Below are 27,171 nucleotides of genomic sequence, written 5' to 3' on the forward strand. Positions count from 1 at the left end.
TTTGAAGAAAATAAGGAAGGTAAGAAACATACTATACTACTGATGAGAGAGAGAGAGAGAGTATATTCATGTTTAAATGTGTCTCTCTCACTCAGCCATCACTGTCTGCAAAATATCTCCCTTGCCTTCTTCAGGGATCCCCTGTCCTCTCTGTCCATCCATATATATTAATCACTTTCAGTTCAGCCATTCCACACAGTCTCTCTCTATCTCTCACAGTCTCTCTCTCTCTCTCTCTCTCTCTCTCTGTGTGTCTCAAAATGGCAGAGTCACAGAATAAGGTTTTTGCCGCCTTTTGGTACTCCATCATAGGCCGTCTCCTTTGCACCAAAAGCAGAAAGGAAGATCAAAAGGAGGAAAAAAGTGGAGTTCAGATTTTTGATCTTCATCATTTTGATCTTCACAGTTTGATTCCTCATCAAGCAATGTTTGCGTCTTTGGCGTTCACAACTGAAGCCATGAGGCTGTTGGAGGAAGAGCAGTTTCTTCAGTTGAATAAGTAAATTCAGTAATTTTCTCTATATTTCTCTCTCCCCCTTCTTATTCTCTCTATAATATTTGTCTCATTGAATTTCTATAGGAAAGAGAAGGACCCGTTGAAGCCGAAGCAACTGATGTCTGCGTTTTTCATGTTCAGAAATGAGCGAAGAGCAGAGAGCAAGAGTGGTTGGGAGGTAATTGAAGAATGGAATAACATGACAGAGAAATAGAAGAAGCCATATGAAAAGGTTCAATTAACTCTGTCTTTCTCTCTCAATCTCTGTGTGTGTGTGTGTGTGTGTGTGTGTGTTTCTGCAACAGCAATTTCATATTTTGGGAACTTGCAGATTGCAAAGCAAAACATGGAAAAGTATTTGGAAGAAATTAAGGCTTACAAGTGTAGACACCCCATTTTTAACCGCCCTTAAGACTTGGGCGTTACTGATGGTTTACTTGGTGGTAAAAGATGTGCAGGGCAAAGGTTCAAATTCGTCAGCAATGAGAGAGTCAAATCCTAACTTCAGACCCCTTTTGGACCAAAACAATCTTGATCAAAAGATTTTAGATCTTAAAATCCTCTCTTTCAAAATGTTTTGAAAATAAAATTCCTACGATGTTCCGACGCTCACATTTCGGTAAATGTTGCGCTTTTCGGTAAACCGAGCAAGGACAAGTTGGAGATGAATGAAAGAGAGATGAAATATTTGAAAAATCTTTCAAAACACTTTGTTTAGGGGTTTGGAGTTGAAGAGAAGAGGAAATGAGAGGAGAAAACTAGTTTGGGAGAAGTTCGGCATGAATCCGAGTAAGAGAGAGTTGAGCAGCCCTTGCTGAATCGGGCTTATTCATTTGCATACTTGGATTTTAGCTATGAGGCCACCACCGTTGGAGAGCTTACTTTTGGGGCTTCATTTTGCACTCAAGAATCTCCTAGAGCCAAGTCCGGGTGGGGGAGATATGATTGGTTGAAGTTGGGTACTATCCCGGTTGGATCGAATCTGCGCGGCTTCACCAAAATGGGCATAACTTTTTTCATAGGAGGAATTTTAATGCAAGGTTTGCGCCATTGGAAAGCTAACTTCCGGGGCTTCAATCTAGACACCCACCGGCCACGTTTTGGCCTTGGAAGCCACCACCGGCCATCAATTTATCCGATCGGTCAAATAGATGGCCGGCCGACCATTTAAATACAGTGCCGACCGGCCAGTAATCTGAGGCCGACAGGTTAAAAGGCGTCCGGTGATCATCCTGTTAGGCCGGTGGTGTTTCTACTTGGTCGGTGGTATTCCCTAACATACAGAGAGCATACTCTTGAACTTTAGCAGTCCCTAGAGGAGCAGGGCAGTGTTAATAGAGGCAACAGTGCTATGGCAGCGAGTTTCCGGGCGAGATGGGTCAAGCATGCATCATTCACGCATTTCGAGGCAGGGCTGTGGCCCCCATCCTTTTGCATTTAATTTGTTAATTAATTAGAAGTTCTGTAATAATTAATTTAGTATTATTTATTTGGACTGTAATATTTATTTGGACCCTCCGAGTGAGGGCAATTGTGTAATAAGTGTGCGTGAGTGTGTGTATGTCTCCCAACCCCACGTCTTTCTTCCCTTTTATTTACTAGCTTTTGATGGTTAGCCTAGGGCATGTTTCAATTAGCCTACAGTATGATAGCATGCGTGCATCATTCATTAGTCTTGCATGCACCAGACTCGGTACATCATACTAACTGCATAACTATTTCAAATATAACTTGAATACATGCTACTTGTGCATTTTCACATATCATCTATAGACTAGCCGAACCTACTCTAGTGACATTCTGTATGCGTTGCATTAGCCACTTAACATGGACTTGGATCATGCATTGATTGCTAACATGTTTTTGTTTTTGCTCGGAGTACTAGGTAAGCATTTATGCTTTAGCATACCGCATGCGTGTGAGTGTTGCCATAATAGCATGATTACTATGAGGCAAGATGCTTATGTGATATAAACTGCTTGAATGCCTGTGGGTGAAGGTTAGATTGTTTGAGTTGGAACAACTCGTTAAAATCCCTACTTTAGCCTACTTGCGAGTAGCAAATTTCAAACTGTTTTTCAAACAAACGAATATGCAATGCTTCGTTTCAATTCAGGCGATTTGGTCTATACTTGTTTGCTGTGCGCATAACGTAGTAATTCTAGGCTAATAACCGGAATAAGAACACATAACGTTTTCAAAATCGGATATCACGGTTAGTAGAGGCCGATCTTCGGATCGGGCGAGAGGGGGTGCTCATAGCTGACCTTCCCCAATCGTACCCAAGATCCCGAGCCGAGGCAACTTTGGTGATGACGGATACGTGGCCTTTGGCACCAAGTCAGGGTTTCCTAAATTCCCCCATAAAAAAAAATATTTAGGTGGCGACTCTGTATCTGGCAAAGCAGCCCATGTTTGGCACTTCTTTTCAAAAATCTGTTTCTCAAAACGATTTGCCGGATTTGGACTCTTTGGTTCAGATTAAGAACCATGACAATTTGAGAGTCCTGAACTGTAGTGAGCCTAAAAAAACGAACAGAACGGGACTCATCCTCCCGGGGCGTTCGGGGACATCTACAGTTTCTGGCGACTCCGCTGGGGATTTTAGAGAGCTTGACTTGAACTCATGATATCCTGTTTTGATTTCATTTCTGTGTCTCTTTGCATTGCATGTACATTGGTGCGCCTAGGACACCGTGTTTGCCATCTGCCATTCCTGAACGGTTTGCCGGAGGCTTGACTTTGTCAAAGCATGCCATAAGGCTGACCGGTTGTGGGCTCTGACAGTATGGGAACACAAACCCCGGTTTTACCGGGGCACCCTTTTCGACCATTCGACCTAGTGCATATCGAAATCCATAGTGACTATTCCAAACTAGGACAGGTTGCTTACCCGATGTTAGGTTGTTTGAAAACCGCTGCGTGCGTAGTGAAACCCTAGCTCCTGACAAAATAGGACAGGGAAACCCTACCCCAACATAGGGGTGTTTTGGCTCTCACTTATCTGCTATGTGCTTTAGAGTTGGCCTCTACAGGATTGCATGTATCAGTTTGCAAGTTTGAGTATCAGGCCTGTGGACATCACGATCAGTATTTGGGGAATCAGTTTTACCTGAGGGTATCTGTTTACAAGGGTAGAATTCAGTAAAGATTCAAATCTGTTTTGGCGAAATCAGGCTGAGATGCTGTCTGTTTTCTCTTTTGCTAGGTAGTCCTAGAACCATAGCTTCAGAAGGCTCTGATATCCCCCGAGGTTCATCGGACTTGTGCTGATAGACTTTGTCAGGTCAGAGATTTAGTTCAAGGGCAATCAGTGCTCCTTTGCTAGAGACAGGGTAAAAAGGCCAGTCAGGCACAGATCATCAGTCTTCGGATCAGCAGTCATTATCCATCTCACCTGTGCGCAGTTGGGTTGAGATATCTGTTTTTACCTTAGGAAGGTATACCGGTTGCTCAGTTAGATCGGAACAATATGTCGAGTCTGGAAGAGATGGTGCGCCAACTCTAGGATAGTATGAAAGCCATGCAGCAAGACACTGTCCGTCAAGCAGAATTCGCCAAGCAACAGGCTGTGGTCATAGCCCAACAGGCAGAGACAATTGCCAGGTTAGAGCAGCAAACTGGAGTATCTACTTCACACCAGGCTCCTCCCCCACCAAGAGTTCCAACACTCGGGGAGACAGCTAATGTCCAGGAAGATACGGACATTCCGATAGGGCCAGCTCCGCCCCCGGTTCTACCCTAGCTATCTAAAACACCCACCAACCTACCAGACCCCCTCTTTGATATCAAGACAGACCCCACAGCATTGAAAGTGAGCAAGCTTGAGAAATTGTTCAAGAAGTCTCAGGGGGCCCACTCCATTCCTGACATTGAAGACGGGTATACAGACTCGGCTGTGACGCTGCCTGACAGATTCAAAATGTTGCATATTGACCGTTTTGATGGGTCCAGGGACCCCATGGTGGACCTGAGACTGTTTTCAGACATACTAAGGCCGATGGGCCTCACCAGATTACAGAAGCTATCATTGTTTGGTCGGACCCTGTCTGGGATAGCCGCAATCTGGTATGCAAAATTGGAGAACTCTGTGAAACAGAATTGGGAAGAGATGGCTGAGGCCTTCAGTGATTAATACTCCTACAATGCACAGATTGAGGTCACAACTCGTGATCTTGAAGTCACTCGCCAAGAGCCAAAGGAGAGCTTCTCAGAATTCGTGGCCCGCTGGAGGGCCAAGGCCTCAATGATGACCATTAGGCCAACGGATAAGGACCAAATACGGATGGTTGTGCGCAACCTCCAGCCCAAACTAATGCAACAAATGATCGTGCTCCCCTTCCCTACCTTTTCAGATTTGCATGAGATGGGAGTACAGATCGAGGACGCTATGAAGTAGGGCCTCATTGACCAGGAGAAAGAGCAGCCTAGGAGGCCGTTTTCCCGCAGTTCAAATGCGACCACCGGTGGTGACGCAGTTGCTAGGACCTCAGACGTGGGCATGGTCGCCACCACCACACCAAGAGCAGCCACCCCCTTTGTTGGTGCATCCACTTCAAACCTCCGAACTTCGGACTATCTACCTCGAGGCAAGAAGGTTTTCACCCCACTCTTTATGCCTTCGTCTAAAGCTCTAGGGGTCCTACTCAGGAAAAGACATCTGAAACCGTTGGAACAACGGCCTCTACCCGATCCTCTCCCTCCAAAGCATGACCCGACCAAGTACTGTGCTTTTCATCAACAAACCAGTCATGACACCGACAGTTGCGTCCGTCTCCGCCACGAGATACAAAATTTGATTGACAACAAGGTCATCCTCGCACCGGGTCCTGCAAAGTCTATCGGCACTTGATCAGTGAACTTGTGGGGGATAATGTGATGTGATCGAGGGATGAACAACCTGCGGGCGGCGCTCAGTTTACTCCGGATGTGGCGTATAGCACGCACTGTTTTGAGCATTTGTGAATGCTGGGTTTTGTACGTTCTGGCTTAGGTATTGAGTCAGTTCTGTTGTTTTGTTTTGAGTCTGTCTCTTTGTTTAGAGTCAGTCTTTTCGTACTGAGTCAGTCGGGTCTGTCTTGTTGTGTCGAGTCAGTCTTGTTTTGTTAGAGTCGGGTGATTTCAGGGGTGTTATCTCGGACATCACTTGCTTGTTTTGTGTTTGTCTTTTTGCTTTCTTTTGAGTCTGTTTCTGCCATGGAGCCAGTTACACCAACAGTTATGAATGAAACAACAGTGGTTTTTCATGCTTTTGTGCTTACTTCTGCCTTGTGCCAGTTGTGCCAGAAAGTCGAATGGAACGACAGTGCATTTCACCTGCTTCTCTGTGCTTTTAAGTCATTGCGTTGACCTAAGTTTTTCAAAGTTGTTTTTGAACATTGTGATGAAAACGAAGAGGAAGGAATTCCTCAGGTTTTTGCAAAAATTTGATCATTTGAGAGAAAGAGAGGCATGCTAAGCCTTTAATGATTGAGATCATGCTTGTTAATGTGAGTACTGAGAAGGATCCTGGCTTGATCCAGATTGGTCTCATACTGTCTTCAGCGTGAGCGACTAGTCGTTTTCTTAAAAGATTTAAAAAAAAAATGTTTTGCGCGATCCTGCGAAGACTTGTGTGGAATCGCTCTTGAGATTGTGCAGCCTAGGATCACTCTCAGCCTCGAGACTTGACCCCTCATTTTCAAACCTTGGACTTAAATTCAGAATGGTCAATGGTCAATCATCAAAGGAGGCCTGTGTGGCCATATTTAAAGCAGCCCTCAAACTAGGGGCAAGAAAAGTCAAATCAAGGAGATCAGATGTCGCCAAAAGAAGCTTGCAAAGCTAGATCAGAAGTATCCCTGGAACTAGGGGCAAAAATGCCAGATGTGCTCGAAGAGCCGAAGATGGATCGTCCTGCAAATCAATGAAGACTGGCAAGAATGCCAAACCCCAGAAGAGAAGAAAGAAGAAAGTATTGCTGAAGAACAACTGAGTTCCTATCTACAACACTAGGGGCAAATGCAGCCCCCATGGGATGGACTCCTGCATTGTCAGCGAACAGCAGTCACTCTCCTGGATTCAGAAGGATTTGAGATCTCAGAACCATTTCACATGGACAAAGCTACACTTTTACCCTTGAGAGGCTCGTTGGGTCGAAAACCCGGAAGGGCGACCCAGGCAAAAGTTAGAGCAAGGAAAAAAGGAAAAGAACAAAAAAAGAAATGAAGAAAAGATGAAAAAAAAGAAAAGAAAAGATGAAAAAAAATGAAAAGAATTGAAAAGAAAAGAAAAACAGAGCTCGCAAGGTTAAAAACCCGGAAGGGCGGCCTTGGCAAAAGTTAGAGCGCAAAAGGAGAGGTTAAATACCTGAGTGTACCTTAACCCCGAACGTAAGACTTGATTCCCATCTTTGGGATACGTTGGCAACTTCATTCCGAAGTCCAGCCGTAAAACACTTCAAAATCAACTGTGTCCATGTAATGGTTTTGATCATCTTTGCCTTCTCTGTATCCGAGAGTTCGGTTGTCATCGTCACTCTGAGGACTGATTGCAATGCGCTGCGATGCTATCTAAACAAGGGGCAACTTTCCGTTGCCATACAGTGTGCCGTGGTGCCATTCAAACAAGGGGCAACTTTCCGTTACCGTGTAGCTCTCTTCAAGCGAGGGGCAATTTTCCTTCGGATCTGAGGTTGTGCATCTCAAGAGTAGGTTCCGTGCTTGTTAAGCATTGACCATTTGCAAAAATAGTTTTTGAGAATTTTTACTGAGGTTGACTATTCTCTCGAAAATTATTCCATTTTTCCAAAAAATTGGACAATTTCTTGGACCCAAAAAAGGAAAATTTTCAGTGCTTATAGCCTGACTTGCATGATTTTCAAATCAAAAATCGAACAAGCATGTTAATCTAACTTTCATGTTGGTCAAAATTGTTTTAAAACCAAAATAAAAAAATGGCCAAAACGATGAACTAGGGACACAGTTGAGTCAGGTGTTCTGTCTTTTCCCCATTGTTAACATGCTTGCCAAGAAAGGCACCATACTTGCCGGAAAGGGGCACCACTGAAGCTGACCGCAAAAGGGCAGAAAGCTCTCACATCCTCCAAGCAACGAGGTATCAAGCCAAGTGTGAAGCACGAACCGGAATGGGACAAGATATCCCATTCCCTTATCTGGGCAGATCTGATCACATCCAAACCCCCCAGCAGAGCATCGTCAACCGATGTCAGCTGCAGATTTGCTACACACCCAATTGTAGCGCAGCCCCTCTGTGGAAGAAACCCACTGTTGTGAACAAGAAGAAGAATCTAGCGGAATGCTAGGGGCAAGACCCCGCAACTTCTTGTTTATCCACCAACCACCCAGGGGAGGGATAAAAAATGAGAGATTGAAGAATAAAGAGATGTGCGCTAAGAGAAAAAGTGAGAAAATGGCTTTTTTTCAGAAAAATAGAGATTGAGTGCCAGAGTGATGTGAGAATCACAAATGAGAAAAGAGTGGGAAACACTACCCGGAGAAACTGGCTCCTCGCGAACTGAGAGGTCTCTTGCCTTTGTAACACGTCTGTGTGTCGTTTCTTTTGTTTTGTTTACCTCAACTTTTGTTTTAAGTCTTCTTTGAGTGTTACTCGATGTGTTTAGGCCGTGTACCTTTTGTTGAGTCATAGTATGCTGTGTTCAGTTGTAGGCTTAATACCCGGTTGAGAACCCTTTTCTCATTTTCAAAAAATCGTTTTGTGCTCAAAGTGCTGTGCCATTCCGCACATTTATGCAAAATAAGATTCTTTCTTTCATAAACCACAAGGTTCAACCCATGTCATGTGAGAACAGTAAAACAAGGACCTATTTGAAGCTATATGGGTTCCAGACTACAAAGCAAAAGAAAAGAGGGAAAACCGAAGCATTTGAGTGTGTTTCACCTTCAGCAAATTCTGTGATTGTACTCCGGATGTACCTCTTCAGGCCTTGTCAGTGCTCCGAAGAATAAGTGTGCCTCTATTCCAAGCTTAAGCCTGTTTCAAGTCAGAATGGCAATTAAAGCAGCAGCAAATGTTATCTCTCACCAATATAAACAGGGTGTACCCTTTTCAAGCGGAGTGTGTTACAACCCCCCCCCCCCGAGAGGTAAATCGGAGGTCACGTTTGGATTTGGTCTCGTTAAGGCTTGTATTTCCTTATTCGGCATTTTGTTTCAAACGCGCTTTTGAAGTTGCACATTCGTCGCATTGTTATGCACATCTATCTAGCATTGTTATGCACCGTTACACCTGCATTGTTATGCACATTATATTTGCATTGTCATGCACCTCTTCACTTGCGTAGTCACGCACATTCTACTTGCATTGTTATGTACAGTTCAATCGCATTGTTATGCACACTCTTTAGTTCCGAAACACCGGGGTACGTCCCTACATTTTTCTCTGTTCTTGAAACACCGGGATACGTCCCTACGTTTCTCTCTTTCGAAACATCGGGATACGTCTCTATGTTTCTTCTCCTTCTTTTCGAAACCCCGGGATACGTCCCTACGTTTCGCTCTCTTTCCGAAACCCCGGGATACGTCCCTAAGTTTCTTCTTCATTCTGAAACACCGGGATACGTCCCTATGTTTCTCCTTCCTTCCGAAACACCGGGATACGTCCCTATGTTTCTTCCCTTTTTTGAAATACTGGGATACGTCCCTATGATTCTCCTTCTTTTCCGAAACACTGGGATACGTCCCTATGTTTCTCATTCCTTTCTGAAACACCGGGATACGTCCCTACGTTTCTTCTCCTTTTTTCCGAAACACCGGGATACGTCCCTATTTTTCTTCTCCTTTTTCATAACACTAGGATATGTCCCTATGTTTTTCATTCCTTTCTGAAAACACCAGGATATGTCCCTATGTTTCTCCTTCATTCCGAAACACCGGGATACGTCCCTATGTTTCTCATTCCTTTTCGAAACACCGGGATACGTCCTTATGTTTCTTCTCCTTGTTCTGAAATACCGGGATATGTCCCTATGTTTCTCCTTCATTCCAAAACACTAGGATACATCCCTATGTTTCTCATTCCTTTCTGAAACACCGGGATACGTCCCTATGTTTCTCCTTCCTTCCGAAACACCGGGATACGTCCCTATGTTTCTCATTCCTTTTCGAAATACTGGGATACGTCCCTATGATTCTCCTTCTTTTCCGAAACACCGGGATACGTCCCTATGTTTCTCATTCTTTTAAACACCGGGATACGTCCCTATGTTTCTCATTCCTTTTCGAAATACCGGGATACGTCCCTATGTTTCTTCTTCTTTTTCGAAACACTGGGATACGTCCCTATGTTTCTCATTCCTTTCTGAAACACCGGGATACGTCCCTATGTTTCTCCTTCCTTCCGAAACACCGGGATACGTCCCTATGTTTCTCATTCCTTTCTGAAATACCAGGATACGTCCCTATGTTTCTCCCTCTTCAGTTAAAAGTGTTTGGAATACGTTCCAATGCTCACACCATTCCGAAACACCGGGATACGTCCCTATGTTTCTCACTCAATCCGAAACAGCGGGATATGTCCTAATGTTTCTCCTTCTTTGGTTACGAGCATTTGGAATACGTTCCAATGCTTATACCTTTTCGAAACACCGGGATATGTCCCTATGTTTCTCCCTCTTTGGTTAAAAGCATTTGGAATACGTTCCAATGCTTGAACCACTCCGAAACACCGGGATACGTCCCTATGTTTCTCATTCCTTTTCGAAACACTGGGATATGTTCCTATGTTTCTCTCTTTGTTCCTTACACAATTTCGGCGTGTTTGGAATTTGACTTAGGTTGCATTGTATGCACTCCTAATTGTTTGTTTTGGACCTCCTCTCTTGATTCCGGCATGGTTGGAGTTTGTCACCCTTTGCATCTGTACTATCATAGCATTTCATTCACGCTATCTTGCGCACCTCACCTGTACTTGTTAGTACATTGCATTGTTTTGAATACAAATCGGCTTCGCATAGCGTATAAGTCCAATTATCAAAGTCTTCTTTCATATCATTTGCATCCTGCCCCTGAACTACGCTGGTTTGATTCCTTACAAAGGGATACGTAGGCAGCCTGTGGGCACAACCATTTATTTATCGGTATTTTGTTTGTTTGTCCAAGTCTTTGGCCTTATTAAAAATGGGTCGTCTCTGGGCTTTGACATTCATTCACGTCACTTCTTGACTTCCAAGTTCTGTCAAAGAGGGGCAACTGTAGACACCCCATTTTTGACCGCCCTTAAGACTTGGGCGTTACTGATGGTTTACTTGGTGGTAAAAGATGTGCAGGGTAAAGGTTCAAATTCGTCAGCAATGAGAGAGTCAAATCCCAACTTCAGACCCCTTTTGGACCAAAACAATCTTGATCAAAAGATTTTAGATCTTAAAATCCTCTCTTTCAAAATGTTTTGAAAATAAAATTCCTACGATGTTCCGACGCTCACATTTCGGTAAATGTTGCGCTTTTCGGTAAACCGAGCAAGGACAAGTTGGAGATGAATGAAAGAGAGATGAAATATTTGAAAAATCTTTCAAAACACTTTGTTTAGGGGTTTGGAGTTGAAGAGAAGAGGAAATGAGAGGAGAAAACTAGTTTGGGAGAAGTTCGGCATGAATCCGAGTAAGAGAGAGTTGAGCAGCCCTTGCTGAATCGGGCTTATTCATTTGCATACTTGGATTTTAGCTATGAGGCCACCACCGTTGGAGAGCTTACTTTTGGGGCTTCATTTTGCACTCAAGAATCTCCTAGAGCCAAGTCCGGGTGGGGGAGATATGATTGGTTGAAGTTGGGTACCATCCCGGTTGGATCGAATCTGCGCGGCTTCACCAAAATGGGCATAACTTTTTTCACAGGAGGAATTTTAATGCAAGGTTTGCGCCATTGGAAAGCTAACTTCCGGGGCTTCAATCTAGACACCCACCGGCCACGTTTTGGCCTTGGAAGCCACCACCGGCCATCAATTTATCCGATCGGTCAAATAGATGGCCGGCCGACCATTTAAATACAGTGCCGACCGGCCAGTAATCTGAGGCCGACAGGTTAAAAGGCGTCCGGTGATCATCCTGTTAGGCCGGTGGTGTTTCTACTTGGTCGGTGGTATTCCCTAACATACAGAGAGCATACTCTTGAACTTTAGCAGTCCCTAGAGGAGCAGGGCAGTGTTAATAGAGGCAACAGTGCTATGGCAGCGAGTTTCCGGGCGAGATGGGTCAAGCATGCATCATTCACGCATTTCGAGGCAGGGCTGTGGCCCCCATCCTTTTGCATTTAATTTGTTAATTAATTAGAAGTTCTGTAATAATTAATTTAGTATTATTTATTTGGACTGTAATATTTATTTGGACCCTCCGAGTGAGGGCAATTGTGTAATAAGTGTGCGTGAGTGTGTGTATGTCTCCCAACCCCACGTCTTTCTTCCCTTTTATTTACTAGCTTTTGATGGTTAGCCTAGGGCATGTTTCAATTAGCCTACAGTATGATAGCATGCGTGCATCATTCATTAGTCTTGCATGCACCAGACTCGGTACATCATACTAACTGCATAACTATTTCAAATATAACTTGAATACATGCTACTTGTGCATTTTCACATATCATCTATAGACTAGCCGAACCTACTCTAGTGACATTCTGTATGCGTTGCATTAGCCACTTAACATGGACTTGGATCATGCATTGATTGCTAACATGTTTTTGTTTTTGCTCGGAGTACTAGGTAAGCATTTATGCTTTAGCATACCGCATGCGTGTGAGTGTTGCCATAATAGCATGATTACTATGAGGCAAGATGCTTATGTGATATAAACTGCTTGAATGCCTGTGGGTGAAGGTTAGATTGTTTGAGTTGGAACAACTCGTTAAAATCCCTACTTTAGCCTACTTGCGAGTAGCAAATTTCAAACTGTTTTTCAAACAAACGAATATGCAATGCTTCGTTTCAATTCAGGCGATTTGGTCTATACTTGTTTGCTGTGCGCATAACGTAGTAATTCTAGGCTAATAACCGGAATAAGAACACATAACGTTTTCAAAATCGGATATCACGGTTAGTAGAGGCCGATCTTCGGATCGGGCGAGAGGGGGTGCTCATAGCTGACCTTCCCTAATCGTACCCAAGATCCCGAGCCGAGGCAACTTTGGTGATGACGGAGACGTGGCCTTTGGCACCGAGTCAGGGTTTCCTAAATTCCCCCATAAAAAAAAATATTTAGGTGGCGACTCTGTATCTGGCAAAGCAGTCCATGTTTGGCACTTCTTTTCAAAAATCTGTTTCTCAAAACGATTTGCCGGATTTGGACTCTTTGGTTCAGATTAAGAACCGTGACAATTTGAGAGTCCTGAACTGTAGTGAGCCCAAAAAAACGAACAGAACGGGACTCATCTTCCCGGGGCGTTCGGGGACATCTACAGTTTCTGGCGACTCCGCTGGGGATTTTAGAGAGCTTGACTCGAACTCATGATATCCTATTTTAATTTCATTTATGTGTCTCTTTGTTGATAATACAGCAAAGAGGCAAGGAAGAACTTGTTGGAAAAGAGGCCGGGAATTAATGACTCTACCCTTAATGCCCTCATTTCAGTGAAATGGAAGGTGTGAAATTTAACTGTCTGTTTGGGTAATTCTTTTTTTGAAAATGTAAAATGAAGTATTGAAAATTTTGGTTTTATACTTGTAGGAATTGAGTGGAGAAGATAAGCAAACCTGGAATGAAAAAGCTACAAGAGCCAAGGAGTCAAGATGGAATTGGAAGAGTATAACAAATCTGCAGTAATGGAGGAGGAAAACAACAACAACCCACAACAGTAAAAAGCAAGCTTGAATATTGTTATGAACTAACAATATGAACTAAAACAGAAAATCTATACTTTGTTATGAACTAACAATATGCCCTCATTTCATTTTTTTTTCCTTCTTGTAGTTTATACTTTGTTTTGAACTAAAACAGAAAATCTCACGAGAATTTCTGTATTTACAAGTGTTTGGGGCTTATTGTCTGGCCTGCATTAACTGGTATAGGAACATTATTTGCTTCATTTACATTTCTTTTGAGAAGTTTTTTCATCATGTTTAAATTTTACACAATCTTGTATTAAACATTCTGGATTGCAGTTTTCTACTTAAGTACATTGTGATTGTGGTTTCAACTCCTAGTTGCATATATATTTTTATTTCTTGACTTTAAGGAATTAAATATTGCTAAAAAAGATATATGGAAATCCTAAATCTATGAATATTTTACGAAATATGATAGCATGGAAGAATTTACAGAAATTAATAAAAGTAATATGATGGATGGATAATGTTGGTACATAGATATGTTGAAGTTAGGAATATGTTGATGGCTGTATCACAAAAATTGCGTAATTTTGACAGTTGTTTGAATTTTCAGAGCAATTGTACAGTTAGTGTTGAATCTCCCAATCATCATTCATTTTCACTTGGATTTTGAATTAAAAACTTCATTTGATATGAACTCTAATGGCAAAAATTAATTTTCTTTTTAAAACTTCATTTGATATGAACTTCAGCTATTTTTATGATAATTTTTTAAATTTTTATAAATTTAAATTAAAAATTAAAAACGTAAATATTATCAAACGCTGCCGTGGTGATTGTAAATTTACCGTAGAAATAGTGACTCCACAAAACCTTCCTAGATTTTTTTTTATTGTTTTAGTAAAATCTTCCTTTCCTTTTCAATTGGGACATAAAATTCAACTTTTAAGTTCATTCACCAATTGAATTGGATTACACGTGGAATCACCACCACTTCAAACTTTCCGTAGAGAAAGTACACATTTTTAAACTTCTATGTTGGCATGACATTTTTATATAATATTAGATTACCTATAGAGCTAACGAAATGACATAATGGTAGGCAAAACAGTGGCATCACTGCAGCCTTTTGGCTAAACAATTTCTAATTTCTTCCACACAGGATATCATTGGATGATGAAAAGTGTATTAATTAAATGAATGAAAACCATTTAATCATCAAACTATTTTTTTTTATTTAAAAAAAAAAAAAAAAGTGAAGTGGCTTGTCTGGATGAAACATTTCGTGTACCAATCATAATATTTGAATTCGAATTTACTACCATTACTGAACACCTCTTGTTACGACACTCTTCACTACTTTTATTGTTGCAACCCCTTCCTCCTTCCTAACCCAGTCGTTGGCCTTGTTTGGCAATATTATTTTTTAATTTAAAAGTTAAAAAATTATTAAAAAAATTTAAAAAAACCAATAATTTATACAAAAAAATTAAAAATTCTCTTTTTTTCTCTATTTTTTACACATATTTTCATAAAAAGTTAAAAAGTCATTACAAACTTACTAGTTTTTTTAAAATCATATTTTAGTCAAAAAGTCAAAGAGTTACTAAAAAAACTTATTTCCAAACGAGGTCTATGAGCTTAAATGTCTTTTTAAAATTTTTATAATTTTATTTTAAATCAAAAATTAGTTTTAGTACGTCACATCTAATAATTTAGATGTAAAAGGTCATTTTTTACATCTTCAAAATTAAAATTTTATAAGTTTGACTTTTAGTAGAACAATTTTTTTCATTAATTTGTAAATATTTTTCCTAAATTTTACTGAAATTATATTTTTCCTTTACTTTGGTAATCATTATATGGGGTTTATTGTCCCAAAATAAACTTCCGAGGACACTACTTTTTGGCCTAACCTCGTGGTAAACTACAATTTATCTACAATTAGTACGACAATTTTCTGTAGATATTGATAACCATTGTGAATCATGTGCTAGTTGTAGAGGTTTTAATGTTGCTATAAGAAGCATTAGGTGAATGTTAGAAATTTTATTTCCAGTGTAACCCAAAAAAAAAATGAATGTTAGAAATTCATTTCCAATTGGAGGTTTTCTTGAATTTATTATCAATGGTCAAGATTCAGTTAAGATGGACCCCACAACATCAACACCAAATATCCATCATATTTTCTTGAAATTCTTGAGATTTTTTTTTTTTTTTTTTAATACTATAAGTCGGATGACCTCTTGGTCAACCAATTGTTTGATAAAAATTAAAAAATTAGCATTGGACACATAGTATCTTATGAAATTTTTCACTAATTTTTTATTCAAATTTAATATTAATTTTTTTTTGAGTAAGCATTAGAGATACTCTAACAACGGTCTAATTGCCTAGTACATGATCTAGGTGCCCATTATAAAAATTATTCAAATTATTAGGATAATTATTCAAATTATGAAAATTATTCAAATATTATTCAAATTATTCATATTGTAAATAGTTCAAATTATTCAAATATTATTCAAGTATTATTCAAATTATTTATATTGTAAATAATTCAAATTATTCATATTATAAATAATTCAAATTATTCAAATAATTAAAATTATTCAAATAATTAAAATTATGGACATAAGCATATTAGCATATTATTATAGGGAGCAGGGTCATTGCTGTGCCCCCTCCCTGCTGTGTTGCTGCTGTGCCGTAAAACGGCACAGTTTCATATATATTTTTTTTCCTTAAAATTTATATTTTTTATTTTAGGGTTTAGGATTTAATTTTTAAAATTTAATTTTTTATTTTTGGATTTAGGTATAAAATTTATTTTTTTTATTTTAGGGTTTAGGGTTTAATTCTATTTTTTTTTAATTTTTAATTTTAGGATTTAGGAGTTAGGGTTTAATTTTTAAAATTTATTTTTTTAGCTATTTTAGGGTTTAGGGTTTAATTCTTAAATTTTAAATACACTTATAAGTGTCAAAGTGTTTAATTAAAAACACTTATAAATATTAAGAACCTAAAAATTAATTTAATGAAAAGACAAAAAAATATCAATTTTTTTTTTCAAAAACACACGCACACAAAATTATGAGCACTGATTTTTTTTTTGTTTTCCAAAAACACAAATGAAACTTTTAAATGAAGAAAAAAAATACCTAATAGTGTTCTCAATCAATAAACGAAAAAATATTCACTAAAAATATTCTCAATCATCTCCCTCCCTGTCCCCTGTCTATCCATATATATTCATTACTTTCAGTTCAGCCATTCCACACACCCTCTCTCTCTCTCTCACAGATTTTGCAGCCATTCACAGTCTTTATCCCTATCTCTCTCTCTCTCTCTCTCTCTCTCTCTCTCTCTCTCTCTCTCTCTGTGTCTCAAAATGGCCGAGTCACAGAAAAAGGTTTTTGCTGCCTTTTGGTACTCCATCATAGGCCGTCTCCTCTGTACCAACAGCAGAAAGGAAGATTAGAAGGAGGAAAAAAGTGGAGTTCAGATTTTTGATCTCCAGCATTTTGATCTTTACAGTCCTCATCAACCAATGTCCGCGTCTTTGGCGTTCACTTCCATTACATTGACAAAGAGAGTATCACATTCAGAAGTGTAGGGGAAACAAGTTCTTCCTCAAAAAATTACTTAAGAACGATAAGAATATAATAGTTTGAGGTTAGCCGCATTCCATGGCCGGGGTACGCCTTTGCCGTCCAAATCTTCTAAGTGGTATGCCCCCTTACCAGCCAGACCGGTTATTTTATAAGGCCTTTTTGTCTGTTCCCACCGAGGTTGTCTTCGTGGTGGACGCCGCTGCATCATCCTCTACTCGGATGTGCTCACTGATGCGCTGCATCAGTTGTCCCATGGATGGTGGCTAGTTCATTGTAAGCGAGTCCCTCAGCCTATGTCTGACCGGGAGATCGTGCTTGTATTGGGTGATTGCCAGGTTGACCCGGCAATCCAAGATCTCATTGAAGGTTTCCCAATATCTAGAGTTGTATGCCTTCAGTGTGTCGCTTGGCTCCATCTTGACACTGAGAAGGTGGTCAACTTCCTTTGGCGTTTTGGTGTTGGTTTTGAAGCGCGTCACAAAGGCTTCGGCTAACTGCTGTCACCTTTCTATGCTCCCTTCCAGCAGCCTCTCAAACCATTTCAAGCCCAGCTCGCCCAAACTTGACGGGAAGATAAGGCACATAAGAGCGTCATTTCGCCTATGTCCGGCCATGACCTGTCGGTAGTGGCTTACATGCATATAGGGATCGGTTTTTCCGTCGTAGAGCATGAACTTAGGCTGGTGGAAGCCCGCGGGAAGCGGTGTTGTTTCTATCTCCACGGAGAAAGGGGTGGCGCTCAGCCTTGCCAAGTTTATGTCTAGAAGGAGAGGCGCAGCTAGACGAGGTGGAGGCATTCCGACCTCTTCACTGGCGTGAACCCCATAGGATAGCCGTTGGAACACCGGCACCCTCTGAGCCTCCCGCCGGCGAGCCCGTTCCTTCAAGACTACCCGCAAATCCTCTGAACGAGCGGAATAAGAATACCTCGACGTCGTCGCCGGACGTGAGGGTTGATAAGTGCTATCTTGCCTGCTGGACTTCTCTACGTGCGCGTCGGAATCTCCAACCTTGTAACTTCTGGTGATTGAAATAAATAGAGTACGCCGCTGGCTCTGACTGCATGAATGGCGGGGTTGGGTGCGCTCACTGTGGTCTCCCACTCCAGCTACACCCTTTCCTTTGACATGTCACTTAAGATCCTCCATCTCCGCCGCCATTCTCCTGATGATGGCGTCTTGGTCCCTTAGCTTGTGTTCCAGTCGCCTGGCGTGCGATTCTCTCCGCCGCCGATGACCGTCTGGACTCCGTGAATGTCCAAAGCTTCTTCCGCGCTTATCCCGCGCGTCTCTTGAATGTCCTCCTGGAGAAGTTTCCAGGTCCGCCATAGGAGGAATGACGGGATGTCCTTCTCTCCGTCTGCCTAACTCCGGGGTAACTCCGTCGATGGCAGACAACGGAATCTCATTGTTGTTCGCCATGGACGGCGATCAGATGAGCCTGGAAGACAAGGTTTTGTCTTTCAAAGTTCCCACAGACAGCGCCAATTGTATGGGGGAGCAAATATTCCGGCAAGCCCGCACTCCTTTCTTTCGAGCTCCGTCTCTGTCCGATTACTTACGTACACAATGGCGGTGAGCTACCCAGCGGTGTGTGGCTGGAAAATCCCTCCGACGATCGAGTTAGCACACACCTTGGGATAGAGAGAGATGAGAGAGTTGAGTGTCAGTATTTTTCTTACCAAATGTTCATCTGCCACCGTATGGGGGGCGTAGACGCGCTTATATACCTTCTGCGCCCCAAATCTACTCCCAGTGACCTCTCAACACGTGGCACTGTTATCCCATCTGTCAGCATAAACCTTGCTGAGCACCACCTAACCCAACTGCCTGCCCATTCTCCTGGGAGCTCGGCAGCCGGGCAGTACCATCTCGGCCATCGTCTGCCATGCTGCGCTTCATGCCCAAGTACTCCAACAGCTAAGCTCAGATGAGGACCGGACTCGGCAGCATCTCGGCAAAGCCGAGCTCGGGACAACTCATGCTTGTCTGCGGTCGACCTACCTGCCGAGCAAACAGGTACTTCGGTCCAACCTTGCCTTTCCTGGCGCTGGACTTTTCACCTGACCGGCTTTGTAACCACGGATCCTTGCAGCTCGGTTAATCCACGCGCTGCCTTAACCGAGCAGCTTCTTTCAAGGCCGGGCCACACAACTTGGCCCAACACCTGTTCGGCCCAAATCTGTCTGGCACAACTCTGTCCGGCCCAAATCTGTCCGGCCCACTTCCATATCATTAATCTCCCTCTCAGATATATTAAAATTATGGAAATAAGCCTTTTGGAAATTATTCTCCCTCCCTGTTAATCACTCTCAGTTCAAGTTATAAAAATAAAAAAATAAAAAAGTTGACTTTTATTTTTCTTCTTTTTATCAAAATTTGTGTTTGTGGGTTTATTATGTTTCCAAAAAATTGATTTGTTTGTTTCTTTAATTTCGTGTGTGCCTTTTTTTTATAAAGATTTGTACATATTTTAATATATATATATATATATATATATATATATTTTATTTATCAAATATCAAATATATTAATATCAAATGTTACATTGGACATGGTTATATATATGTACATTATTTAAAAAAATGTCAATTTTATATTATAACTTTAAATGAGATGCATGTGCCTAGTTGCTAGTTTTTAAAAAACACACACAATTAAGTAACAAACAAACCAAATTTTGAAAAACTGAATTTATACACAAAAATAAACAAATGCTTTAAAATGTAAAAAAAAAAAAAAAAAAAAAAACCAAGGTGTTTAAGTCAAAGTCTAAGTCTAATCTAAAAAAATTCACACACACATGGTGCCAAATTATTCAAAGAAGCCTGCATAAATATTAATTAAGAACCTAAAAATTAATTTAATGAAAATACAAAAAACACTGATTTTTTTTCAAAAATACACACACACAAAATTAAGAACACTGATTTTTTTTTTTCTTTCAAAACACACAGACAATGAAACTTTTTAATGAAGAAAAAAAATACATAATAGTATTCTCACAAAAGTAAACAAATAAATAAATCAAATTATAAAAAAACTGAATTTAAACATAGAAAGAAACAATAGCTTAAAAAGTGAAATAAGAAAAAATTCAAAACTTTTTACGTCTCCAAAAAATTGCACATAAGTGTCAAAGTGTTTAATTAAAAACACTTATAAATATTAAGAACCTAAAAATTAATTTAATGAAAAGACAAAAAAATATCAAATTTTTTTTTTTTTTTCAAAAACACACGCACACAAAATTATGAGCACTGGTTTTTTTTTTTTTTTCCAAAAACACAAATGAAACTTTTAAATGAAGAAAAAAAATACATAATAGTGTTCTCAATCAATAAACGAAAAAATATTCACTAAAAATATTCTCAATTTTTTTCATTAATTTGGAAATATTTTTCCTAAATTTTACTGAAATTTGCGTCTCGGATTTCACTAAGTATGCGATAGATTGGAATCTTGAAGACTGTGGTTATGCCAGTCCTTGCCTTCATCCTTCTGTTTGCGTCTGCTACATCATCTCGGGGGTAGTCATCCCGGTCATTTCGACGTCCTCTACCCCGGTTCTTACGATTCGAACCACGGTCCGATTCCTCTGCTCGGTCACTTGAGCGGCTGGACTCTTGCCCAACTGCATGCACTTTGCCTGCTGTCTTCTTGTCTGTTGCTACCGGAGTGGCCTTCACGGTAGAGGCTGACGCGTCATCCTCTACTCGGATGTGCTCATTGATGCGCTGCATGAGCTGGCCCATGGAGGTCGGCTGGTGCATGGTAAGCGAGTCCCGCAGTCTATGTCCGACCGGGAGACCACGCTTGTATTGCGTGATTGCAAGGTTGACCGGGCAGTCCAAGATCTCGTTGAAGGTTTCCCAGTACCTTGAGTTGTATATCTTCAGTGTGTCGCTCGGTTCCATCTTGACACTTAGCAAATGATCGACTTCCTTTGGTGTCTTTGTGTTGGTTTTGAAGCGTGTAACAAACACCTCGGCCAACTGATGCCACTTTTGTATGCTCCCTTCCGGCAACCTCTCGAACCACTTTAAGCCCAGCTCGCCTAAACTTGACGGGAAGATTAGGCACATAAGTCCGTCATTACGCCTATGTCCGGCCATAACCTGTCGGAAGTGGCTCACATGCATGTATGGATCGGTCTTTCCGTTGTAAAGTGTGAACTTAGGTTGGTGGAAGCCTACCGGAAGCGGTGTTGTTTCTATATCCAGGGAAAAAGGGGTGGCACTCAGCCTAGCCAAGTCCGTATCTTCGAAAAGTGGCACTGCTTGGCGGGGTGGAGGCATTCCGACCTCCTCGCTGGCATGAACCCCGTAGGATAGCCGCTGGAAGGCAGGTATTCTCTGAGCTTCGCGCCGGCGAGCCCGCACCTTTAAGACCGCCCGTAAATCCTCTGACTGAGCAGAGTAAGAGTACCTCGACGTCGTCTTCGGACGTGAGGGTTTGTAGGTGCTGTCTTGCGCGCTAGACTTCTCTGCACCCGCGTCGGAATCACCAACCTGGTAACTTCTGGTAATGGATATGGACTGAGTACGTCGCTGACTCTGATTGCCTGAACGGCGGGATGGGGTGCGCTCACTGTGGTTTCCCACTCCAACTACATCCTTCCCTTTGACATGCCGCTTGAGATCCTCTATCTCCGCCGCCATTTGCCGGATGACAGCATCTTGATCTCTCAACTTACTTTCCAGTCGCCTGGCGTGTGAGTCTCTCCTCCGCCGGTGACCGTCTGGACTCCGTGAATGTCCGTGACTTCTTCCGCGCTTGTCCTGCGCGTCTCCTGACTGTCCTCCGGTGGGCGTCCCCAAGTCCGTCATTGGATGGATGGCGAGAGGGCCTTCTCTCCTTCGGGTGAACTCCGGGGTAGCTCCATCTATGGCAGACAACGGAAACTCATCGTTGTTCGCCATGGACGACGATCAGATGAACCTGGAAGACAAGGTTTTCTCTGTCAAGCTTCCCACAGACGGCGCCAATTGTACGGGAAGCAAATATTCCGGCAAGCCCGTACTCCTTTCTTCCAAGCTCCGTTTATGTCCGATCACCTGCGCGCAAAGAATGGTGAGCTACCCGGCGGTGTGTGGCCGGAAAAACCCTCCGACGATGAAGTTAGCACACACCTTAGGATAGAGAGAGAGAGAGAGAGAGGTGTTTTAGTGTAAGAAAATCCTTACAAAGTGTTCATCTGTCGCGTATGGGGGGCGCAGCCCTGCTTATATACCCCTCTGTGCCCCATATCTACTCCCAGTCATCTCCTGACACGTGGCTCCACTATCCCATCTGTCAGCATAAACCTTGCTGAACATCACCTAATCTCAACTGCCCGCCTTCACAGCTGGAGCTCGGCAGCCGAGCTGCTCTATCCATGGCCATGCTGTGCTTCAAACCCAAGCACCTCACAGGCTAAACCCAAGGAGGACCGGGCTAAGCAGCATCCCGGCAGAGCCTAGCCCGGGCACCTCCTGTGATCGGCCTTCCTGTCGATCGAACGGTTTCCTTGGTTGACCACGCCTTTCCGGGCGCCGGTCACTCAGCTTGTCTGGCTTCAGCCATCCCTGACCAAGCAGCTCGGTCCAACCGAGCACTGCCTTGCCGAGCGGCTTCTTTACCGTCCGGGGTGGCACACACTTGCCCAATTTCTGCCCGGCCCAAGTTCTGGCGGCCCATCTCCGGGTGGATGATCGATCATCTCGGCCCCATGCACGGTTGGGCTCTCAACTTGCTCGGCCGTTACCTCGGCCCAATTCCAGATCATAAACCACCCTCTCAAGCACCTATATATATACCTAACAAGATTAAAAGTAAATACCTAAAATTTTGGTCATTTTATTTTTATTCAGAATGATGCTGGAATTGCTAATAGTCACGGATTAGCCATATGGAGGTGAATCAAAGAATTAGAAGACATTAACAGTACAACAAAATGTAATGAAATTTGCTTTATATTTTCTTATACTATGTTATTTTTGTTGATAATACAACAAAGAGGCAAGGAAGAACTTGTTGGAAGAGAGGCCGGGAATTAATGACTCTACCCTTAATGCACTCATTTCAGTGAAATGGAAGGTGTGAAATTTAACTGTCTATTTAGGTAATTCTTTTTTTGAAAATGTAAAATGAAGTATTGAAAATTTTGGTTTTATACTTGTAGGAATTGAGTGAAGAAGATAAGCAAACCTGGAATGAAAAAGCTGCAGGAGCCAAGGAGTCAAGATGGAATTGGAAGAGTATAACAAATCTGCAGTAATGGAGGAGGAAAACAACAACCCACAACAGTAAAAAGCAAGCTTGAATATTGTTATGAACCAACAATATGAACTAAAACAGAAAATCTATACTTTGTTATGAACTAACAATATACCCTCATTTGATTATGTAACACTGTTTAAAATGGAGGAAAACCTGTTTTCTTTTAAACTTGTGCCAAATTTCGGGGACGAAATTCTTTAAGGGGGGGAGGTTATAGCAATCCCGTGTTTACCCTTGTTGTACAGTGATCCGAACATGTGTCCGTGGATGATAGTAGTTGATTATTACCTTGTGTACATCCTTTCTTACTTTGTATTTGAGTTATAGGATGTGTTGGGAAGGTTTGTTACAGGTTGGTTGAGTTTAGAAACCAAAACTAGTTGCCCAGATTTTGACCTGTCCGCTCGAGCGGGGAGTTTGACGCTCGAGCGGGGGCCCTTTTGTTGCTTGTCCGCTTGAGCGGGGGTTTTGGCGCTCGAGCGGGAATTTCACCCATCCAGTATTTCCTGTGCAGTGTTGGACGCTCGAGCGTGGGATTGGCCGCTCGAGCGGGAGTCTGTGAGTGCCGCTCGAGCGGGGAGTTTGACGCTCGAGCGGGGCGACTCTTATTTAAAAGTGAGATTCGACTTTTGTATCACTTTTTCAAGATCTTTTCTCTTTCCTACTTTTCCAAAAAGCCATTTTCAGAGCTTCTCACTCTAAAACCGGCCCTTCTCTCTTAGATTTGATCTAGTAGGAGTTGTTTGCTCACTTTTGGTCTTTACGAAAGTTGTGTTGATCGTCGAGGGCTACATTTTAATCTGAAAATTTCAGATTTTGAAGCATATTGGTTTTGGTCTTCATCTCCATTGGAGCTCAAACTTTGAGGTAGGGATAACCTACTCCTTATTACGAGCTTTGTCTTTAAATTTTAGTATTTTGAGATGTTGGGTTGGTTTGGTAATTTGGTAAAAGTTTGGGGCTTTTGTGTAAATTTACAAAAGTTGGGGTTTTAGCTATATAAAGCCTAGATGCATGTTCGGCATGGAAAAAGTGAAATTAATGTTAAAACATTAATGAAAATGGAACCTAAGGGTTGTAATGTTAATTATGAAAAATGCCCTAATTACATTGATTGATTAATTTGTGTAATTAATTGTTGGGAATGAGGAATTGAATTGAGAATGTGGAAATTGGAAAGGGAAGGGGTTAAAGGGTGTAGTTGGATTATTTATCACTCACCTAGTTGAAATGTTGATTATATATCCATTGTTGCATTTATTTTCTGTATAGAAATAACTGCTTTGGGCTATCGGTGGAGGATAGTCTTGATTGTTGTAGACAATGCATGATGATTAGGCAAACTGGAACTAATCACTGGAATGTGTCATTGAGATTGACGATTGAAAGAATACATTAAATTTATGTATTGTGTGATGATGTGTATAATTGTTGTTTATATGCATTGTGTTGTGTTGGAGGAGATAGGGGATGTACTCCGCGGTTTAGGGGAAGATAGGGGATGGACCTCTAAACCGGATGTTGTTGGGAGGAGATAGGGGATGGACTCCGTAAATAGAGCTCATATGCTTATCTAGAAATGTGTTGACAGAGCTCATATGCTTGTCATTGGAAGTGTGATAGTGCTCATATGCATATCTGTGGAAGTGATGATATAGCTTGTATGCTTATCTGTTGGTGTGTGATATAGCTAGTATGCTTATCTATTATGAAATGAGAAGTGTTTGATATGAGTTACTGTCTCATATGAGTTGTTTGGCCAGGTTTTGAGCCATGGTTATAAATTGAGAATTGAAAAGAAATGGAAAATGGACTGTAATATGGATTTGTATGTCATGAAACCGTAAAGTGTGATAAGGGAAAGTATCTGTGTTGACCATCTATCAACTGCTAATCTTTTAGTCATTGTTCATATTTGGTTTAGTATGTTTCTACTGGGTTGTGGCTCACCCTATATGGGAATATCATTTTCAGGTACAGGTAGCATGCCACCTCCGAGGACATAGCTCGGGAGGCTAGAGGCGGACACACTTTTGTTGTCATATTTCTTTTGATGTATTACATGTATATCCAAGCCAAGGGCTTAATGTGTAAATGAGTTAGCACTCTTTTGTTGTAACCAAGTGTTAACTTGGAAAGCTGTAAGCCTCTAGGGCATTTGCTTTTATTGTTAACATGTAATACTTTTGTAATGGAACTCTGATGAATAGAAGAATGTGGAGTTTTTTTATATATAGATGCATGTCTATATTGATGGGTTTTATGTTATTATTTTGAGGGCGTTACAGACTAGCCGAGCCTGCTTTAGTGACATTCTGTATGCGTTGCATTAGCCACTTAACATGGACTTGGATCATGCATTGATTGCTAACATGTTTTTGTTTTGGCTCGGAGTACTAGGTAAGCATTTATGCTTTAACATACCGCATGCGTGTGAGTGTTGCCATAATAGCATGATTACCATGAGGCTAGATGCTTATGTGATATAAACTGCTTGAATGCTTGTGGGTGAAGGTTAGATTGTTTGAGTTGGAACAACTCGTTAAAATCCGTGCTTTAGCCTACTTGCGAGTAGCAAATTTCAAACTGTTTTTCAAACAAACGAATTATGCAATGCTTCGTTCCAATTCAGGCGATTTGGTCTATACTTGTTTGCTGTGCACATAACGTAGTAATTCTAGGCTAATAACCGGAATAAGAACACATAACGTTTTCAAAATCGGATATCACGGTTAGTAGAGGCCGATCTTCGGATCGGGCGAGAGGGGGTGCTCATAGCTGACATTCTCCAATCGTACCCAAGCTCCCGAGCCGAGGCAACTTTGGTGATGACGGACACGTGGCCTTTGGCACCGAGTCAGGGTTTCCTAAATTCCCCCATAAAAAAAAATATTTAGGTGGCGACTCTGTATCTGGCAAAGCAGCCCATGTTTGGCACTTCTTTTCAAAAATCTGTTTCTCAAAACGATTTGCCGGATTTGGACTCTTTGGTTCAGATTAAGAACCGTGACAATTTGAGAGTCCTGAACTGTAGTGAGCCCAAAAAAACGAACAGAACGGGACTCATCCTCCCGGGGCGTTCGGGGACGTCTACAACAAGCAGCGAAAGGAGGAAGAGTCTGCCAATCCCAAAAAAGAAGAGGATGAGATGATGAAAATTCACAAGCAAGAAGCCTCGGAATTGCTCAAGAAAAAAGAGAAAACAAAAGAGAATCGCCAGAAGAAGAAGAAGATTGCTGATCCTAACAAACCGAAGAAACCCGCATCCTCATTCCTTCTATTCAGGTCAGTCATTTTAAAATATGTTATAAGCACCTATATATATACCTAACAAGATTAAAAGTAAATACCTAAAATTTTGGTCATTTTATTTTTATTCAGAATGATGCTGGAATTGCTAGTAGTCACGGATTAGCCATATGGAGGTGAATCAAAGAATTAGCAGACATTAACAGTACAACAAAATGTAATGAAATTTGCTTTATATTTTCTTATACTATGTTATTTTTGTTGATAATACAGCAAAGAGGCAAGGAAGAACTTGTTGGAAGAGAGGCCGGGAATTAATGACTCTACCCTTAATGCCCTCATTTCAGTGAAATGGAAGGTGTGAAATTTAACTGTCTGTTTGGGTAATTCTTTTTTTGAAAATGTAAAATGAAGTATTGAAAATTTTGGTTTTATACTTGTAGGAATTGAGTGAAGAAGATAAGCAAACCTGGAATGAAAAAGCTGCAGGAGCCAAGGAGTCAAGATGGAATTGGAAGAGTATAACAAATCTGCAGTAACGGAGGAGGAAAACAACAACCCACAACAGTAAAAAGCAAGCTTGAATATTGTTATGAACTAAAACAGAAAATCTATACTTTGTTATGAACTAACAATATACCCTCATTTCATTTTTTTTTACCTTCTTGTAGTTTATACTTTGTTTTGAACTAAAACAGAAAATCTCACGAGAATTTCTGTATTTACAAGTGTTTGGGGCTTATTGCCTGGCCTGCATTAACTGGTATAGGAACATTAT

At 41.4% G+C, this 27,171-nt stretch overlaps 1 protein-coding gene across 1 annotated transcript; it reads left to right on the forward strand.

Annotated features, from left to right (window-relative positions):
• The first annotated feature begins 260 nt into the window (after positions 1-260).
• LOC114306179 (high mobility group B protein 6-like) lies at positions 261-26,932 on the forward strand. Its single transcript, XM_082917873.1, has 9 exons — positions 261-499; positions 581-674; positions 828-850; positions 13,000-13,084; positions 13,170-13,245; positions 22,882-22,961; positions 23,047-23,138; positions 26,667-26,751; positions 26,837-26,932. Exons 1-9 carry the CDS (start codon positions 261-263, stop codon positions 26,930-26,932), a joined length of 870 nt encoding a protein of 289 aa, XP_082773999.1.
• The last annotated feature ends 239 nt before the right edge of the window (positions 26,933-27,171 follow it).

The sequence above is a fragment of the Camellia sinensis genome, chromosome 3 (assembly GCF_055761805.1).
Source record: "Camellia sinensis isolate YWXY chromosome 3, ASM5576180v1, whole genome shotgun sequence".
Classification (NCBI taxonomy): domain Eukaryota; kingdom Viridiplantae; phylum Streptophyta; class Magnoliopsida; order Ericales; family Theaceae; genus Camellia; species Camellia sinensis.

Bases quoted from the DNA above. Each gene is read 5' to 3' on its own strand.
- LOC114306179 (XM_082917873.1), top strand. From the start codon at position 261: ATGGCAGAGTCACAGAATAAGGTTTTTGCCGCCTTTTGGTACTCCATC. The intron at 500-580 runs GTAAATTCAGTA...GAATTTCTATAG, and splicing joins CAGTTTCTTCAGTTGAATAA to GAAAGAGAAGGACCCGTTGA. The intron at 13,246-22,881 runs GTATAACAAATC...AATACAACAAAG, and splicing joins GTCAAGATGGAATTGGAAGA to AGGCAAGGAAGAACTTGTTG.